The sequence below is a fragment of the Lagopus muta genome, chromosome 1 (genome assembly GCF_023343835.1).
Source record: "Lagopus muta isolate bLagMut1 chromosome 1, bLagMut1 primary, whole genome shotgun sequence".
Classification (NCBI taxonomy): Eukaryota; Metazoa; Chordata; class Aves; order Galliformes; family Phasianidae; genus Lagopus; species Lagopus muta.
In genome coordinates this window covers 52,037,990-52,058,473 of record NC_064433.1, presented here as the reverse complement: position 1 = coordinate 52,058,473, position 20,484 = coordinate 52,037,990, and the positions used below count along the sequence as shown (strand labels likewise).

The following is a 20,484-nucleotide window of genomic DNA, read 5'->3' as shown; positions in this document are numbered from 1 at the left end:
GTTAAGTGAGGTGGTAGAAATGCAGGAAAAATCTCACCACTACAAGTCTGCATGAGTCAGGTAAGGTGTATCAGTAATTAAATATTAAAAAGAAAGAAGCAGAATGAGCATGGCTTAGAGGTGCATCCCAAATATGGGCTGGAACTAATGAGGCTTTTCTTTTTACCATCAGAGCAAGTTTATTACAGGTACTTCAAAGGCAGTTGACTTAGCAAGCAGCGGAGGTGGGTCAGAGAGATGTTCTTCGCAGTGATGCTCAGCATAAAAGCAGAAGCATTCATAATGGAACGGCTGGACTGGCTATGAAAATAATAACCCATGACTCAGGAGAATTTTGAGGAGAGGACCAAACCTTAAAATAAAAAGAGAGGGGACGGAGGAAAGGCATTTAAAATAAAAATAGAACCCTTCAGTTATTTCACAGCTACAGAAAGTGTGTGCAGATGCTGTATATGCTTCTCATTTGGAGCTCTGGCCAGGTCCATAAATCCTGACCTGTGGTACACCAGGCTGTTAAAATTCCTCTATTCCCTTCAGCAGAAGCTGTCTGAATGAACACAGCCCATTACCAGCAGTGAAAGAGGGGTAAAAAGCACCCTGAATTTGCAGTGTAGGTGTCATTAAGCTGAGAGCTATTGCACACACCACTGAGGACCAGAAATGCTACAGAGACACTGAGAGGGCTAATAGCAAGAGTGGGGAAATAACAAAAAACATAATTCCGGAAAAAGCTTGAAGAACAGAAATCAAAACAGAGAGAAATACTGAATGGGATTGAAATGAGTGGAAAGCACTATATTAAAAAATAAGGAGGAAAAGCTACGATTTGCTGTGCCTTTCACTGACCTGAGAGACAGGACTCTGATTCTCGTCGCACTTGTGAGGGTCCCTGGCACTGAGTCCCCAGCTTGAGTTAACCCTCCTTGCTCTAATGTTGAGTCTTGCTGGGACTGTGAAGAGAAAAAGCTCTGGTCTCCTCACAAGGAAGCTGTGTGCTGACAGCAGACAGGCACAGCAGAGCATCTACACCACACTGAATCTCCAAAACTCACTTCTGACAGCTGTGTACAGCCAGACAAATCCAGATCTTTGTCTTGCCACCACGTAGGCGAACCTCCTTGTGATTCACAAGGCATCGCATCAGTCTGTCAAGTGAGGAATCGTCAATAGCCATTGATACAGAAAAACCCATTTGCAAGAACTGTGCCGTGCCTTTAAAACATGGGTTATGGTGTATGAAATAAAGAAAGGAAACCCTGAAACTGGAGTTCAGGAGTAGACAGACAAATCCTTTGCTATGCTGAGCTAAATCAAATCTATCCCATTTTCCCTTTATCACCAGATCTAACTGAGTTTGACATTTTCCGAAAGTTTGCCTCATTATTTTTCAAATGTTAACAGATTTTCACGGGGTTTCATTTTTCAGGAAAAAAAACCTGTATCTGGATCAACTGTTTTCCTGGTCTTACATTGAGCACTGATGGTAAGATTACTTCTGGAAGACTTCTGCTACTCACTAAATCCTACTATTTTAGAGAGAAAAACAATAGTTGTGTGACACATATGTACTGTTTTCTAATTAAAAGCTGGGTTCTCATCTCTTTTTCACCAATATAAATCCAGCGATAACTTATATGAAAATAATGGAGTTACTCTGGCTTCAGCCTGTGGTAAACGAGACAAGGATCTTGGCCTAATCTCACAAATGTTTCCCTTGAGACCTCTGTTGATAACACTGGGTTTTTAGTGAAAAATGCACCACATTCTTGCAAGATCCTGTGGTGGGAAAAATGGTATTTTTCCCCACCTTCCCACTGCATCTACACAAGCCTCAGGGGGAATGGTTACAGCGTTCTGCCATCTCAGTGTACTTCCTCACAAACAGCATGAAAATACACGAAGAAAACTCTCCAACAACCCCAACACGTAATTAAACAACCATTTTCAGTTTGCATATATGCTGTGTCTAAAAGGGAAAGGTGCAATTCAACCACACCTGCTTTCTCTCATAAGTATCATTAGTACTAATTACTTACAACTTCACTCATGGCAATTGCTGGATGATATTCAATTGCTTTCAATATATTGCTAAGAGATCCTAATCCCACTTGCCAGGCAGGAAAGGGGTATTGGTAATTGATAAAGGTGCTTCAGGAGGCTAATAATGCAATAGGGATAGTCGTTTATGCTGATTCGTCTGGAAGAGTGTGCCTCCTCTTTGTCCTTTTGCAGTGGACTCACTATGAACAACACATCAGAGCTACAACACTGCAGGAGCAAGGTCATGTTTTGCCTGACAGCTAGGCTAGACAGAGGTAGTCTTTGGAGAGAAGAACAAAAAGTGCTAGCTATTTTGGATGTCTTAAGAAGTATATCCTCAGTGCATTTTTGCAGAGGTGGACATGTAAGCATGGCTCTGTTTTTCAAAAAATTTGTTTTCTGAAGCCCTCAGCCTTAAATTACAGCTCTCCTGTCTCTGCTTTGAACTTCAGTTGCAACTTCCTTCAGACTTTATCATTGCTTTTTCAAGCACTGGTCACAAGAGGACCAAAATAATGAAAGGTGATCTCTAGGTCTCCACACACTTTCCAGAGATTTTCTAACCCAATCTTTAGCTCTTAATTTTGACAACCTGGAGACCTTACATATTGTTAGAGAAATGATTAAACATCTTACTCTTCTACCAAGGGATAAATTAAGACTAATCAGAGCTTGGGATCTCTAAAATCAAATTTCTTCCACTTTAGACTCTGCCTTTCAAGCTTCAGCCTGAGAAATTAGCAGTCTCGTCAGACTTCAATGTGAAAGTCGGTTGAACAGGAAGGTACCCCAGAGCAACCAAGTTAGTCCAAGCCTTGCTCCAGAGATGGCTCTATGTTCATTAGTATACAGGATCTGTTCGTGATTGAGTCACCCAGCAGAGCAAATCTGATACATAATCAAATGTGGGCACAGAATGACATTTCTATTGCATTAACCATACCACATGACTTGTAGTTTATGCTGACTTTAAGCTTACTATGGAAAGACAGATGGCATCTGATCCAGAGTAAGGTTTCTCAGAATAGAGTTCACCCATTAACATTTTAGAACAAAAATGAATCAGTGAATTTGTACCAGCTTAGCACTTAGTACTACGTGGCTATGACATTTTGATCCTATGCCGAGGTCTCTAGTTCCATATTTACTCTATTTCTGAACCAACAAGACTCTGTACCTCTTAATTTTGGTGCCTTTTGGGGCAAGGTTAAGGACAGACCTGGCTATCTGTGTGGTGAAGTGTGCCTCCCCAGATCAGACCGTGTGTTCCAGCAAGGAACTGCAGGTGTGCCTCAGGTGCATGCTGCTAATGTTTCCAATTCCCTACAGAAAACACACGGCAATGGGAAAGACAGGAAAAGGGCTGCAGACTGTAAGAAAGGTGAAAAATGAGGCAGCTCAAATATTGCTGTCACAAATGTAATGACAGTGCAGCTCTGAAGCACATGAAGAACTATTGAAGCATGCTGATATTCAAGTGCAGTGTTTGTTGCCCACGCTTAAATGGTACTGAGTGTACTGGCTAGGTCAAGCTAATGCTGGTTATGTGTTCTGAAACTCCCAGATGAATAACTGGGTTAGAATCACCTCTCTTTTGTTACAGGGCTAGAAGAGAGCTTTTTGCAACCTGCAGCTCCTGCTCATCTTTGCTTCACTTTAAAAGGAGAACTCCATGAACTCTCCATCTGCACAGATACATATTCCAGATCTAGATCTAATCCTGAGATGATTCTAGGACAGCAATCTTGCTTCTTTACCTGTGCTGGCCTCATACATCAATCTCTGTCAAGTGATATAGGAAAAAAAATGTCAGTCATGAGACTGGTAAAGATTATTTTTCAATCTACGGCTCCATTAAAAATGAAGCTTATATAAGAGGCAACAGCTGCCTTAATATTAGTACTGTAGAAGGTAACTAGCCAGCAATTTTGAAAAGTTCAGGGTATACCATTCAGTTTTCCTATTATTGTTCAGGAACCCACTCATGCATGTACTTTGCTCAACAGTGAGTTTCCTCAATATTAAACAAGTGGAAAAGATGTTAGCTTTGAGCACCTGTGCACAGTTCAGCTCTTAAGAAAATAAGTATCTTCTAATTCAGCTATAAAACTCAACTACGAACTACAGAGTTTACAGGAAGACTGACAGAAAGAAGCAGCTGTGGCAGCCCGTTTTGAATTAGAAGTGGAAGGACCATTCTGAGCATGGATTTGTACTGACTATAGCTACTTACTAAGATTAATGAGAAGAAATCACACTGCATGGTGGTCAGTCTTCAGTAATTATATTGCAACAGGAACTAATTTCAAGGTGATATAAAAGTCTCTCTGAAGTTTGGCTACAACTTTTTCATGGGGTAGAAGTGAAAATGTCATCAGGACATAAAGGAAAAGAAGAAAGTGTTTACAATACTTAACAATAACCTTTGACTTCTTATTGGAAACTTCTTGACTCGAGGAAGGAGTTGAGGAAGAAGAGGAGAGTTATGTCCAACAAATCTTTGTTATATTACATAGAAATTTTCTCATGTAAAAACTTCAAGATCATAGATGGGATTTCCAATATCATAAATTGAAGGATAAGAAGCATCTTAGCATATCATGTCTCTGAAAAGGTTAGAGGGAGATATTCAGAAAATGGGAAAGAAAATTGGTTTCCCACTAATCAGCAGTTTCCAGCAGGGCTGAGAAATCCAGAATCGAACCTGGAGAACTGAAGGCCATGTAAGAGCAATAGCAGACTTGTCTAGGATTGTAGCCATTGTAGTCAGTAACCATAAAACACGTCTGGACTTCATGGTACTCTTTGCTGCCTGCTTGCTCTTGACAAGGGGGACTCTTGCAAGATACCATCAGGAAAGTTCTATGGTACTTAAAATATAACTATAGGGAAGGAAAAGTTCTCTCATAATAGATGCAACAGATTAGAGAGAACCGACAAGAGTCATGCCTTCCCATAACAACCCTGATCAGTAACAATCTCCACTGCTGTCTGGCTGTGCTTCTCCACTGTCTCCCCAAACAAGTCGTGTGGCTCGTAATAAAATGATGAATCTGTAGCAGTGTCTTTTCAGCAGCACTTTGCTGGGACAGAGTATATAGTCTGCAACTGGTCCATGACTTCAGTCTGAAGTCAGATAACAAACATGCACAGTAATCTATCAAGTAAGAGTGCTGACGTACTCCAGTGGTCTACTGCTCTAGCAAAGCCAAGTAAGGGAGTAGATGGGGACACAGATTTTTGGAAGCTCTATTACCAATTTTTATTAACCCAGAAGATTTTGCAGAGCACAGCTATTAAAAGGTCTCACACAGGAAAAGGGAAAGTCCTTGACAGAGAGGGATCCCAAACAATTTAGGGCTTGACAGGTCAGGACCAACATCCGAATCCAGCAGGCTATCAGTATGCAGCTGGAACCGACTCTCAGCATGAAGCAGTGCTTTGTAAGAGGGCTGCCTCGTTCAGCAGTTCTCACTTCAGCCTCTGAAGAGTCTCAAGGAGCAGCCCCATGCAGGGCACATTAAAGTAGCCCAGTCTTTTGATAACTACAACTGTCATGACAAGCTGTTTTTATACTAAGTCCCTGGTGCATATTCTTACTTCCCCTTTCGCTGTGTTTTTGCCTCAGTATTTACTCGTGTAGACTGATTACCCAGCCCTGAAATAAGCTCAATTTTTTTGACTTCCAAGTTAAGAAAAAGGAATTTACTGCTACTTCTTCCTTTATCCCAAACAACCAGATTTTCCTCTTGGATTTAAGTATTTGCTTCATTTTTTTGTTGTTTATTACATAATTCCGACACTTATGGAACCCCTGTAGTGTAACGCGATATATCAGCAAAAAGGCCAATGTTAAAGACACTGTGTGAAGAGGAGAGAGAGGAAAAAAAAAAGACTCTCATAAAAACTGCCACCCACAACAGCATGTTTCTATGGTAATACAGGACTGCTTTGGGTTGTTATGGCAACTAAACCTTTAAAAGCAATAGCATAAAGCCAAAGCAAAAAAAAAAAAAATATCGTAAGAATGGGACTTCATTACTGCTGTTCTCAATTTTACAAATCACTCTCAGCCCTCCTGCCCCACACAAACACTTGATTGGGTGTTACAGTGTACAAGGCATTTTTGGAAAAAGAAAACCACTTGGCTCCATGGCAGTGGGTTTGCAGAAACTTTTAACCTGAAAGTGTTAAGCCACAAAAAGAGCTCCTGCACCATAAAGCAAAACAAATAAAAGTATAATAACAAAGACAGTAGGACCAGTTGATGACCCCAACCAAGATGGGGTGATACTTGTAGCACTCACCTCACAGGAGGGTCAGACCCAAATTGCACTGACTTAAATACTGGGTTAGCTCCTTAATGCTAATGTATACTCCATTATCTCCTTGGCAGGATTCTTCATATAGTCAGATGCTGCTGCCAAGGAAATGCAAGAAATTTCTAGACACATACATTTATTTCTCTACAGCTTCACAGATATGTACTGTGATTTACATTTTAAGCTCATCTAAGACAAGTTTTAAGATAATCTATCTTGACTAACTTGGGATGTGTTTTTACTTCTCTCTTTTCCTATGTTTTCTTCCTTCTCAGTATCCTATATATTCACTCCTACTTTTCATCTCCATGCTATTTTGTTGTTTACTTACCACTTCCATTTTTACATTTCAAAGAATCACGTGATTGTGATAATTTTACCAACAGTAATGCAAACATCATCTCCTGCTCCTTCTAAGGTGCCTCAAAACTCATACTCAGTAGCATGTCCTTTAACTTCCCTGCTTACACAATTCAGCCTTCATGCACATCAGACCTGGCTGAGATCACCCAGCTCTTTTTACTTGTGACCCATACCAGGGGTCTAGAGTTGAAAGAAGTGATTGAGAAGAATTTAAAGCCTGCTCCCCTGACTATTCCAGCTTTTTTTAGTTAGCCTATAAAAGCAGCTGTAAAGTTTATGTAAACTGGGAGATACAGGAGCTAGAATCATTTACTGATGTAAGTCAGCATCATTCAGTTCACTCCCATGTTTTATAAAGCCAGCTGATACCAGCCGAGATGTGCACTCACAGGATTTTAGGATACCAGCGTAACAGTATTCATGTCATCGTTTCTTAGTGGTGTGGGAAACTACCTGAATCTCCAAATACTATAAAAATTGGTACCAATCTCTCTCTGAAGTAGGTTGACAAAAAGCCTGTCGACAGTCCTACAGATGCCACTTGGCACCTACAATAACCATATCCTGAAGCATGCAGGAAGAAAACATTATTACTGTCTATAAAATACAACCATTTGCAGGAAGATATGGTAAGATCGTGAATTAATGAAGTTGAGGAGATCCTCAGTCGGTTTCAGGGGGGGTGGTACATTTCAGTAGGTTGGTGTGAGCACAGATTGGCTCACAGTTTCTGTTGTTAGAAGAATGGAAGCACAGAGTAAGCCAAAGACAAGCATGTAAGAGAAAATTATTACTATTACTCATATTACTATAGAGCTCTAATCCTGCTCAAACTTACCAGTGTCTCAGCAGGGCAGAAGCAGTAAGCATGTGCTGGTCCTCAAACTTTGCACGGTTCACAGTCTGGCCTATTTGCCAATGGCACAACTGAATGTTACAAAATGTTCCTAGCTACACTTCCACCCATATACCCTTACAGAAATTCTCCTGGTACATCAGAACAGCATAAATTTGACAGCTTCCCCAGTTGCTAAGTAAAAAAGAAAAAAAAAATTACCACATTTCCCAGCACGGAGATAAGAGCTTTACAGATGTGCCATATGTGAAACTTAAGCCCAAAATATGAATTTTGTTGCCACTAAATTTGGGAAACAAAATAAAAATACAGAGAAGCTATGGACACAGTTGGTCTCTGAGTTTTACTCTCAAGCTTATCAATCACCTTTCAGTATGTTTCTGCAAGGGCAAGGACAAAAATCTTTGTTTTTAGCATTATCCCAAAGTACAGAAATTATTTCCTTTGAGGAAAGTGTCTGAGGTGCAAAAAAACTCATTCGTTTAATTGAACAGCGTGGCCTACACTGAATGCAAACTAGAGATTACTGCAAAGAGTATGGAGTAGAGCAAGCTTGAGAATTAAAAAGACATCAGGTGATGTGGAGTGAGATGGGCCTTAGAACACATGCCTACTTCTTTTGTTTGGGGGTTAAAATAAGGGGTTCAAATTACTCTGATTCTCTAAACTGCCTAAAAAAGGAGGAACTTCTGAGGTGCCTACTAATTCCCCAATATTGCACTGATTGTTGCTTTTCCTTGGAACTATGTTTCTGTACATGGTGCATTTGTAGGCTGCCTTAGTTCAACTACGCAATAAACAGATTTAGTTCTGTAAGCTCTTTTCCCTCTTCCCTGGTTGTGCAAACAGCAATACCATGCACTCTGTTGATGGGACAGTCATACCACTGATAGACAATACATTCTAGCTTGAGCCTGAGACAGAAATTCCCTACAAAACTTTATGCAAATCCTTGTGCTGCCTGTATTAGAGGCATGATTTGCAGCACGAAACTAAGAAAGTGAAACCTCAGATGAAAGCTTTGTAATTGGAAATGGGGCCATAGGTCCTTAAAAAAAACCAGACTGCTAATGCAGAACAAGGCAGGCTCAGAGAATATGCCTGGTTCAGGAAGGAGAGAACAGAATATCATGTTATTACAATGCATGTCACAGAACAGTGAAAAGCATATGTGCTTGATAGATTGCATGTAATTAGAATGAGGGCCTCAGGCATGCAAACCTATCCATTCATTTTTTAATTTTTTTAATTTGTATTGCTAATACAACTAACAAACCTTAAAGTAAACTTCACTTCTTAGGTGAAGGACTTATGCGTCTCATGGGCTTGGCTTTTCTTCACACATGCAGAGGTGAATGGTCACTGCAAATTCTTCACTGGGATAACAGATACATTGTCACTCCTCCATATTCACTACCTGCTCATACACTTGCTCTGCCTTACTGTCAGCTATGTCATGCAACAGTGACTTGCCAGGGAGAGCAAGCAGTACATGGACTTGATTTGTGTGCTCCAGCCAAGGGGAGTAGCATCCAAAGGGCAGGGCGAAGAGTGCACTTTTCTGAATAGCCTTCAACAATGACAAAAAGCAAAGTTGTGAATTGTTGAGCCAGAGGTAACAAATGTTTGAGTCTGTTACTGCAAGAGAGGGTAGATTTTCTACCTCCTGATGTGGGACATGCGCTCTGCTCCCATGATGGCTTGCTCTGCCCAGCCTTCCCTTAACAAAGATTTGCAAGGCAATTTGGAAAGCTCTAGGTCTATTCTCCACAGCTGGAGTACTTGAGATTCATAGAATTAATGTCTCTCTAAATCCCGAAGAAGGAGTTCAGAGGAGACAGAAACTGCTTGTTTTTTTATTTCCTTTTTTTCAACACTGGGTGAGTCATACAATGTTTAGTTTGGGTGTTTGATACATCATAGCATCTAAGCTGAAAAAGACAGCTGTAGAATGAGTGGCAGCTTAACAAAAAATGGAGAAAAATAATGCAGAAAAAGCACTAGATTGATGTTGAGAAGGTAGAAAAGAGCCCTCAGATTTCAGTGCTGCCAACAAGATTTTATTACAAATCTTGTAACATGGGGTGGTTTATCTTCTGAAACCTCCAGTTGAGGAGTCAGAGGATGACAAAATAGTATCAGCTTTCCTTTTTAATTAAAACATCCCTTGCCCTCACAGGAAACAACTTGGAAACATGACCAAAGGGTATCCCTTAGAAATGAAAATGGAAAAATAAAGAATCCACACCTTGTTCCTCTTTTTTCTTCGTTTTAGAATTTCCCCTACCATGAGTTACACGCAATTTTTATACACTGTTGACCCTTAACCTCAGAATATTTCTGCCTGGTGGCAGAAAACAAAGAACCATTCAGCTAAAAAAGAACTACAGATGTTTCAGAAACTGCAGCTATTCTATTTTGGCAGCAATTCATAATCAGAACTTTCTGATTATGTCCCTTGCCACATTAAAACCCATAAACTGGAATGTGCGCATGCTGATCCTTATAATAAACTCTCCCCACTGGAGCTCTTCTACGGAGGTCAACTTTCTTACATATTCCCTCCTCAGTAATGGAATATCATGGCAAAGCAATCAGGAAAAAAAGGAATAAAAAAGGTCTTCTAACCTGACAACTTATCTGACAAGTGTGGAAAGAACTGTTTTCTTCCTAGATCCTCAGAATCAACACATCACATATAGAATCATTTGATTTGGAAGAGACCCTTAAAGGTCATCTAGTCCAGCTTCCCTGCAATGGACAGGGACACCTACAGCTAGATGAAGTGCCACCTCTTTCCTTGATCCCCTCCTTGTTATCAGCAAAATCTCCAATTGTGGTTAAAAACTTGTGGTTTTTTTTTCCCTAATATCCCACATGTTTACTTTCTTTGGCTCTTCACCTAGATAAACTGCAATTCAGTGTTCAGTGCTGTAGCTTCACACACAGGTGATACAGTTGCATCACCAGAGAGAGGACAACACACCCCAGCACTTCTATCAGCTATAGCTAACAAGCGGGATTCTTTCTCAATGAAACTTCAAAGCTTCTGCAGCAGAAGAGATGGAAACACCACGAATCAGGAACAGAAAATCTTAAGCAGACAGAGTCTCCACAGGGACCTTTTCAAAGAGAAAATGTATTGCATTTGTGGAATAACCCTAGGATGAGCTAAGTACTGTAGTCTAACCATTAAACACTTATACAAGTCTTTCAGAAACTAACAGATGTTCCTTTTATGAGCGAAGACAAGTGCCATTCGGCCTTTTCAGACACCTATAAAATTTCAGATGATTTTAAGCTATTTTAATAGCTGCCTGACAATTTTATTAATGCACTCTGCTACAGTGTGATCCTGTTTCCCTCACAAAAAGACTGACTCATACTGTGTTATTTCTTCACACACTATCGTGTACGTTGCTAATGCCTTCCTCTTCAACTGTGAGAAAATAAAGGCTATTGTACTGACCAGAGGATGCAGAAAGATCGCTGCAGGATTTAACACAAACAGCATGTCAGCCTGCAGAGATCCTGTGTCAGAATGATCTGTGGAAGCTTTAATAATTTACTGATTGTAAACTGAGAGACTGAACTATGGAAACTGCTTGGAAACAACTTTGGGGTTCAAATCCCGGCTTCAGCCATAGGTGACAATGAAACAGTGGCAACAACAGAGTATTTTACATCATCTGAAGACCGGAATACCTATCAAAAGTGCAATCCTTGCAGAAGAACATAGCCTTGTAACAGGCATAGTTTATTAGCACAGGACTTCACTGGTAGAGCCAAATTCAGGCACATTTGTACAGCACCTGCTGGCTCTGCCTGACTCTCACTGGTGCCATCAGCATCTCACTTTCTGGCACACCGATTCAAACACAAATTAAAACCCATGCATGTATGTCATATTAGAACCTTACATGCAACAGTTCTTGTAGGAATGTCACTACTGAACCACCTACACAGGAGATGGTGAATTTTGGGATGGTTGTGATTTTTTCATTTTCTTTTTCCCAAAGAACCTCAGAACTAACCTGTATGTAGATTGTTACCTCAGGCATTCTGCAGAGCAATACGACAGAGCGCTCACATGCTGAGCATTTACGAATTCTAGGTTTGGGGTTGACAACGTGCCAATCCTTCCTCAGCTGTGGGCACTTGATCCTGTACCCAAACCACTGTTGACCTTCTCTGGTATTTGTGATATCTGTATGGATTTTTATCACGGTTTGAGCTCCTGACACAAAGCAAACACCTACTGCATGTTTTTCCTAATGCGAAGTAGGAATATAGGAATCAGTCTTTCTCTTAAGTTTGCCATTTCTCCTTCTTGGATGCCTTGGTAATGAAGATTCTGCCTTAATGTCTTATTCAGCTTTCCACAGAAGACTGATTTTCAGAGATCAACACTAATTGCAGTTTATATTCTCTGGATGATTTAATCTACAGGTAGAGTTATTTGGAACACACCGGTTAATTTCTATCCTGCTGTACTGTTTAAACGTAATTAAAACATTCACTGTATTAGCTGGCTGGATTGTGAGAGTAACATATTGTGGTAGGTCATCACTGCTCAATAAAGGCTCTGAGATACTGCATGTACTTAGACATGGAATTCCATTTAATAAAGGGGCTCTCAACACTTAACTCTACAGAGATTGTTCAGGTCTCACTTGTGGGCCTCACCTGTGTCTCATGTACAGTGATGGCCTAAGGGAACTGCGCAGACAGCAGAATGGTCACCTAAGACTAAGTAAAGCACAGAGATTGTTTCTTGCAATTCATATAAGCCCAGGTGACCAAGAAGGCCAACGGCATCCTTGTTTGTATTAGAAATATCAGCAATAGTGCCACCAGCAGGAGCAGGGAGGTGACCGTCCCTCTGTACTCAGCTCTGTCGAGGCTGCACCGAGTGCTGTGTTCAGTTGTGGGCCCCTCACTACCAGAAGACATGGAGGCCCTGGAGTGTGTCCAGAGAAGGGCAGCGGAGCTGTGAGGGGTCTGGAGCACGAGTCTGATGGGGAGCAGCTGAGGCAACTGGGGTTGTTCAGTCTGAGAAGAGGCTCAGGAGAAATCTTATCACTCTCTACAATGACCTGAAAGGAGGTTGTGGCAAGGTGGGGGGTGAGCCTCTTCTTCCCAGGTAACAATGATAAGACAAGAGGGAATGGTCTTAAGTTGCACCAGGGAAGGTTCGGGTTGAATACCAGGAAAAATTTCTTCTCAGAAGAGTGGTGCTGCATTCGCACAGGATGTCCAGGAAGGTGGTAGAGTCACCATCTTGGGAGATGGTCAAGAAAAGGGTAAATGTTTCACAGAATGAGTGGTCACTGATGGTAGGACAAGATGATCTTAGTGGTCCTTCCAACCTTAATCAACCTTCAATGATTCTGTGATATGTAAAGCACACATGATATATACAGGCTGAGATCCTGACTGGAACAACAACCTGTAACAAATAATTATCATGACCGTAATAGTCAGATCCCAAATAAATTCACACAGACATTTAAAATGAATGCTCATGAGAACCCATGTTTAACAAACAGTTAAAGTCAAAATGAGAAGCTCAGAATAAAATAACCACATTTCAATGCCAAGAATCTGGGTAAGCAAAAATATCAAAACAATTATCTGATGTGGCCTTTAAAATAACTTTAAGATTGATGGCAGAGAGCATGGCTTTGGACTGGCTCTTTTCTCAGAAGAACTCACACAATTTCTGTAATAAAAGTATATTGGTTACACTAATCCTTGCTGTCTGAAATACTTTGCAGCACTTCATCTAAGAATGCATATGATCTACAGTCCCATTCTTCTGCCCTTAGGCTAGATGCTTTCTCAAGTTTAGAACTGTCAAAATCCTGTGAAAGATGAATAGAAAACCTAATCAGTGTCAACTAAGTCACAGAAAACATGCATGACAGGTTATCTTCACTAGACGGACTGCAGACTCACACCTTTTGAAGTCAATATTTGGCAGCACATATATATATATCTGTTCTAGAGAAACAGACTGCTTATCTTTGGGAGAACAGGAGAGAATAAGACTAAAGAAATGTTCAGATCCCAGCTGAAAACCTGTGTCTGACTCTTGAAGTAAGTTACTGGTTTCCAAAGACGTATTTACACATAAAGACTGAAACTTGCATTTGAAAGTAATAATTATATGATCTTTAGTAATTGCTGAAAGAAAATTTTAAATGGCACATTGCTGAGAGACAGTCTCTTCTGAAAAGAGGTGTGAATTTCTCCCTAAGCCTAAGGTTGCCACTTCAAAGAGGAGGTCTTCAAATAAATTCACATATGTAGAGCCTTAATTTGTGCACAGGATAGTTGCACCACTTATCATAAGGGCATATGCAAAGAGCTTATCACAAAAGGGCAGAAGAACAGTAATTTACAAAAGGAATTCTACTCAATTTTTTTCCTTCTGCAGAGTGGATATAATAGTAGTTTTAACAACTAATATATTAAGCTACTATGTAAGGGTCTGATCTTCTCTGCAGTCCTTGAAATGACTGAAAGAACCTTTGCAGAACAAGGATACTGAGTATTTTAGGTACTACTTAAAAATACACCGAGGGGCTTTTCTACACAGAAAATCATACCTGGCTAAACTGCAAGACAATCCTTAATGTGAAATTGATTGACATTGGTAAGGACCTCTGGATCATCTGATTCGAGCTCTTCTCAAGCAGGGAAACTCAGAGCAGGGTGCCCAGGACAATGTCTAGAGGTTCTGAAGATCTCCAAAGTGAAGACTCAACAGTGTCTCTGCCATTGCTTTGTCATTTGCACAGTAAAGAAATTCTTCCTGGTTTCTAGATGGAACTTAAGTTTCTTCCAAGAGGATGACAATCTGAGTTACTGTTCTCTTTTAGACACTATTTTGGTATGAGAAGAAAAGTCTTCCTGGGCACAGAAATTGTCACAGAGTCCTTCTCCCATCTCTACTTGACTTCAGATTGGAAGAGGCTGTGCTGGACAATCCCAAGTGCTACCCTGCAGCAACCCACAGAAGGGGGTTTCACTGACGTGAAAAATTCTTGTATGTGCTTGAACAGTATCCTGGTGCAAGCAATTTATAATGGCCGATTCAGGCCAACAGTTGGGTATTTGAACATTCCTAGAAGGGAACCAGTGGCTGTAAAGTTGCCCCTTAAACTGGGGTCAAGGACAACGTCAGGTTCCTTTGGAGATTAGAACTTGACTTCCCAAGAGTTCTGCATCTCTCTTAAGTGATATTTCAACAAATACACTGAATTGTCCCAAAGGAATCTTCATAAACTTATTTGGTACTTCTGAAGGGAGATGACTACAACATTTGTTTAAAAACAGACCCTTCATTTGAATATTTGGAGCTAATGACATGAGACACTGACGGGAAAAATAAAAAGACGCTGATGACAAATTGAGAATCACTGTGTGAGTTAAATCAATCTTTTACTAAGCAGTAAAAGGGCAGCAACCCTCCAGACTATTTGCCCTTGTCTTCCACAATCCATTTTCACTGAATCTTTGTTTAGTGGGATTGCACTCCATAAAGTAAGCTGCACCACAAGGTTGGACTGACAGACTTTCATTTCTCTCTTCCCTCCAAGATTTTGGATCACTTTTTTGGGCACACATGCTTTCCTGAGTCCTCTCCCACCCTGCTGAGCTCCCCGCTCTACAGGATTGTGCTATTAAGCCTTTATTTGTATGTGACCATCTGGGAGATGAGCAGATGTAGACACCGAGCAATTTGTTGCTACGTGTAAAACACTGTGGAGAAGCAGGTGGTCAGCAGGAATTAAGAAGACAAACCACACAACTTACAAAATCATACACATGTGACATGGGAGTGATAGGTATGTTATGAGGGCTGGCAGGTGCACAGGAATTCTGGCTCTGTGTGTGACTTAGAGCTTTCCACAGCTCTAATTAGCTGAACGACTGCCTTGGTTTACATCTGCTTTTCTGGCTTTCAGTAAACATCCTTGTCCATATTTCCATCTCTTCTGCCTGTATTTTTTTCCTTAGGCCTTCATTGCTCCCTATTCCTTTCTTTACAAGTTTGGCTTTATGCTTAGTTTCTTACCCCATTAAAAAGAGAAGCCTTCATTGAAACTAGGCCAGAAAACATAAACAAACAGAGGATCTCTCTAATTTCAATTCAGATTTTAGTGTCCTTGACCATGTAGTGATCTGTGCCCAAGTTCATTTCATACTCCTCTTTATATTCCTTAATGAAAAAAGCTCGTGTATAGTTCAGTGAAATAAGTAAATGAGTGCTTCTGGTTTGGATATTGGTGTTTCCAGAAAATTGAAAGGAAAAAAATGCACAGAGAAGTAAGCACTAGAACTGAGTGCTTGATGGTTGAGCAGAAGATAAGTGCTACTGCCTGTTAGCTGGGTACAGCAAAGGCAAAAAGGCATTCTGGATTTCAACATGGGTTAAGCAGATTGAATGTGCTCTCTTTTCTGTCACCTTTGTAACAGAGCGGCTTATTTTGGCTTCTGTAAATAAATTCTTCTATTCGCTTAGGCTGACTTTTGTCCGAAGTGATTTAAAGAGAACTGATTAACATCAAGGCTGAACTTCTATGGGGCTGTGAGCTGTCAAGACAGGACAATGGAATGCCTCTGCATGTACCAGCTCTCCAGTACTCATTCTGAGGGCAAGAGAACAGCAGGGCATGCCTCTGACCCTGAAGAGCTGGCAACACGCAAGTCTGAGAGAATTAACTAGGTAGTTTTAGCCATGTACTAGCCAGGAAAGCACTCTGGTTTGTGACAAGGAATTGGGGAGCTTTTCTGTCACCATCTCATTACACAGTTACTCTAACAGTGTCTCTTCCTTGTCAAGAATGTTTTCAAGGAGCCGTGGGATACGGGGAAGGAAGCTGCATTAGGTGAACACATCCAGATGCCTCTATCAACTCTTTTAACAGGAGCACACAGTAACTCATGTCTATTCAGATGTGCAAATTTGCCTCCTTCAATCTCCTCGGTCTGAATATGATCCAAGCTTCATTCACTGTCAGTGGCATCACAGAGAAGTTACATTAAAAGTATTAATCAGTTGTTATTAATAAGAAGTAATATAAAACCAGTTCTTCCAAGTATTGGATACCTACGGGGATTGAATGGTACTTCAGTAAAGCATGCTCATAATTCTTTATCATCTACTCTATTGTCAAAATCTTGTCTGTCCCAAACGATTGGATCAATAAAACAAACTACACTGATAATAGGTGTTATCCATCATTCTATATGGGACATTGTTGATGAAAGTGTTCACAAACAGAACAACTACACTGAAAGAACGAAACCATCCAGTGTAACTCAGACTTTCACCTCCATTCTGCTGCCTGCTTTACCACTGTCCCTCCTCCATGAATAAAGAGGAAAAAAATCATTAGAATACCTTTGAACTTGTGAAAGACAGCCCACAGCTCAGCAATGTCAGTGGCAAACGTTATGTCTGTGTCGAGGACAATCACTCGCTCAAGATTGGAAGGTAGAGTCTTAGTCAGAACCAACTTCATCAGCCCGTAAATCCCAGAGTAGTGTTTGTTGGGGATCCAAGATACTTCCGACTAACAGGAAAAGGGAAATGAGAAAGAAAAAGAAAAAACAATCTCAATTAGATACATAATCTCTTTCTGACTCTGGTTTCTTGTAACAGTGGAAAGTCTGTGAGTACGAGCAAAACAGAACCATCTAAAATTTTTTTCAAATAAACATTAGAAGTTCTGAAATACCCTGAAGTTTCTGAATGCTGGAACAAAAAAGATTTATTGAGGCAACTTTTTAATACAATACAATTAAAATCAGACAAGTCCTTTCAACGTAGAACAATTTGTTCTGAGACATCCACATACCCTGATAGAAGTGAAATATATCTTTAATCCACAACTCCAGGTCTATCATACATTACTTTCTTTTTCAAACAGAAAAAAAAAGTTTGTGTTTGCTATTCCCAGAATTTTCTGACTATGAAGTAGAACTTTTTGTTTTTCCTTTATTACAGATTTATGGGTCAGAATTTTAAAATGCCACTCACTTGGAACAACAGGCCAGAAAATTGCAAAACGTTTTTTTTTTATTGAAAGCTCAAATTTTCGTTAGACCTTACACCCTTATCTTATCACTGCTGACATCACACAGAGATACTCAAAGGCAGAGAAAGGAGAAGATCTGTAGCCTTATTTATTTATTTATTTATTTATTTGATTAAGGGAGCGAACCTAAACATTTATACTTCTTCCACAAGGGCTAAACAAAGCATTTTTACAGCTTCCAAAGTTAGTTACAAGGCTTTCCATGCCTCACTGTGCTACTGACACTAGATTGTTCCATGAGCTATATATTTCACTTCTTGTGAGCTCAAGTTCTTCAATATCAGAAGTCATCACTGAAAAGTGAGGTATAAAAGTTTTTGAATTGTTCTTATTACTGTGTCTGAAATTCCTTGTTTAATGTTCTAAAGGGCATGCACTGAAGTTCTCAGATTTTTACTGAGTTTTCTCTTGAGCAGTGCTCCCATTAACTTCCATTAGTGTTTTGAATTTCAGCAGCCTGAGTGAGAAAGGTTTCAGGATTTAGCCTGGAATTTATACTTCAGAGGAAGTAGGTAGAAGCCCAGTGCATTCATAAAGCTCTGAAGTTTGATTCCGTTGCTTAACTGCCTCGTATCTGTTTACTGGCACTGTAAAAATTGTTATGTGAAATAGCTTTTGCACATAAGAACTCACTTCCTCCAGGATCCTTCAAGAAAACCTTCCTGTAACAGAACCAATTCCTAAACTTTATTGGGAAGTTGGAAGAGTGGTTAAAAAAAAGCTAATAATAACTACATAGAGTGCACTTCCTTTTGAATATAAAGAAACAAGGCTTCTACCAGCCTAAGCTGACCTTCTCTTTTCCTTCTAACAAGATACACAACTTCCTTCCGTATACTCACAACCCCTGTATCAGGGCAGACCTTCCCCCCACTAAGTTAATTAAAAAGACTGAGGATACCAGAGCAAACCTTTTCTCCTTAAAGTCAAATTTTAAGGGGAAAGGCAGGAAAATCAGATTATCTTAAAACAACTTCCAAGATGCGAAGTTGGTTGGTTTTTCTTTTGTTTCTATTATTTTTTTTGTTATGGTTTTCTTTGTTGTTGGTTTTTGTGTTTTATTTTTTCAAAATATCTCATCCTGACAATAAATTAGTGCTTTCACTTGCCTGCACATATAACTTGCATATAAGCATCTGCTCACACTACCTTGCTGGCGTTGCACCTAGACAAGTGAATGTGTTACGTACTTGTGCTCTCCTTTATAAGATTTGCACTGCTGAATGCCAGAATTAGCAGAAGCAAGTGAATGGGCAAAAATGCAAGGACTCTGGTAGAAACCATTATGAAATACATTCAAGAGTGAAGTAACACACAGCGTGGTTTCATTTATGAAGCCATCATTCTTACTTCATTCTTGCTTGCTTGTTCTCTCTGTAATTCGCATGGTGTTTAGAAGAGAAATCTAATTTCTGTCTTCCTGAAATATGCTACTATGAAGTCTCTGGGTATACACACATAAATCTCCATACTCCCCAGAACTGTTTTCTATGTGTGTGACAAAGAGAACTTCAAACCCACACCCTCAAAACTCTAAGTATTTGCGATCCCAGTTCTCCCAAACGATGGCCCAAGGAATGGACCATCACAGCTAAGTGCCAGCAAAGCAGTATTTATCTCAATTCCCCAACCTCTGCACATCATCTTGAATCTGTCACTTGATGTAGCTGTGCTGTACCAGCCATGGGGATCAGCTCTCCAGCCATACTGACATAATGCAGGAGTTAATGTAATTTTAGAGACTTGAGCTTGCTTTTATTGTTATCCATTCCCTTGTTATTAATTTTGGATGGCATGTCCCTCATTTAATTAGTCCAAATGCAATACTGCTCCAGAATGACTCCTAATATGCTTATGCAAATGAGCCTAATATGGCAGGGGCTCAGATGTCTCCAGGATAGCCTGAAATAAGCAGAGAAGGGAAAAGGCAGCTGGAAAAGAGTCACCTTCAAGGAGCCATTACTTCCTTTTCCCTCAAGATTCCCAGAACCTCAACACACTGCAGGCTTGCCATCCTGAAGCCTGATACTTCAAACGATTGCTATTGAAAATGAAGAGGAACAGTTTCTGTTCCAAGTGGTCAGAGTGTTTGATTTGAACCTGAGCTGAAGCTTAAACTGTCAGTTGGCTCAACATACCTGAAATTTTCTCTCCTCCTAAAGTAGTGTTGACTAAAACATAAACAGGGGTCAAATTAGAATAATGAATAATTTCTTGCTGGCATTGCTAATCATGAATAATGTAACCATGTCAAATACATGCCAAGAAAAACTCCTTACCCTACACAACAAGACTATGAAGGCTCATTCTCTATGGGCATCACATATAGCCTTGTTTAAAAATAAAATAAAATTCAAGAACACTGTGATTGAATCGGTGCTCAGTAATGCCAGTTTGAAATAGTTAAGGTGGCGTAGGCACAAATGCCTGCGAAACTGTGCAACCTCTAAGCTGTCCTCTTTAGCCACTTCCTTTATGTAAAAGTTACCTCGGTATTTTCTGTAGGTCTTAATATATTTTTTCTTTAGACTAGTTAAAATGGCCCATACAGGAATGTCTGTGAATCATTTGCTTTACAAATTGCATCAGAATAGCTTTCTGAGAACAAATATTCCTAGAAGGTATGGGAGGAGCAGAAAAAAAAATAGAGTTAGTAAAAGAGTAAACTGACACAAAATTGCATGACATACTTTCCCATTTGTGTAATTCTCACTTCAGTAGAAATAACATAGTCTGTATTTTTATCTCAGATCTCTAGCTCTCAGAATCTGCATTTTAGTTCATGAGGAAAGAG

At 40.0% G+C, this 20,484-nt stretch overlaps 1 protein-coding gene across 2 annotated transcripts in view; it reads right to left on the bottom strand.

The window, feature by feature from the left end:
• The window catches only part of LARGE1 (LARGE xylosyl- and glucuronyltransferase 1), a 279,750-nt gene that overhangs the window by 89,875 nt on the left and 169,391 nt on the right, over window positions 1-20,484 (bottom strand). For both annotated transcript variants that reach the window (XM_048933508.1, XM_048933516.1), the window contains one exon: window positions 16,994-17,165. In XM_048933508.1, the coding sequence (XP_048789465.1) occupies window positions 16,994-17,165 (172 nt within the window). The remainder of the gene's footprint in view (window positions 1-16,993; window positions 17,166-20,484) is intronic.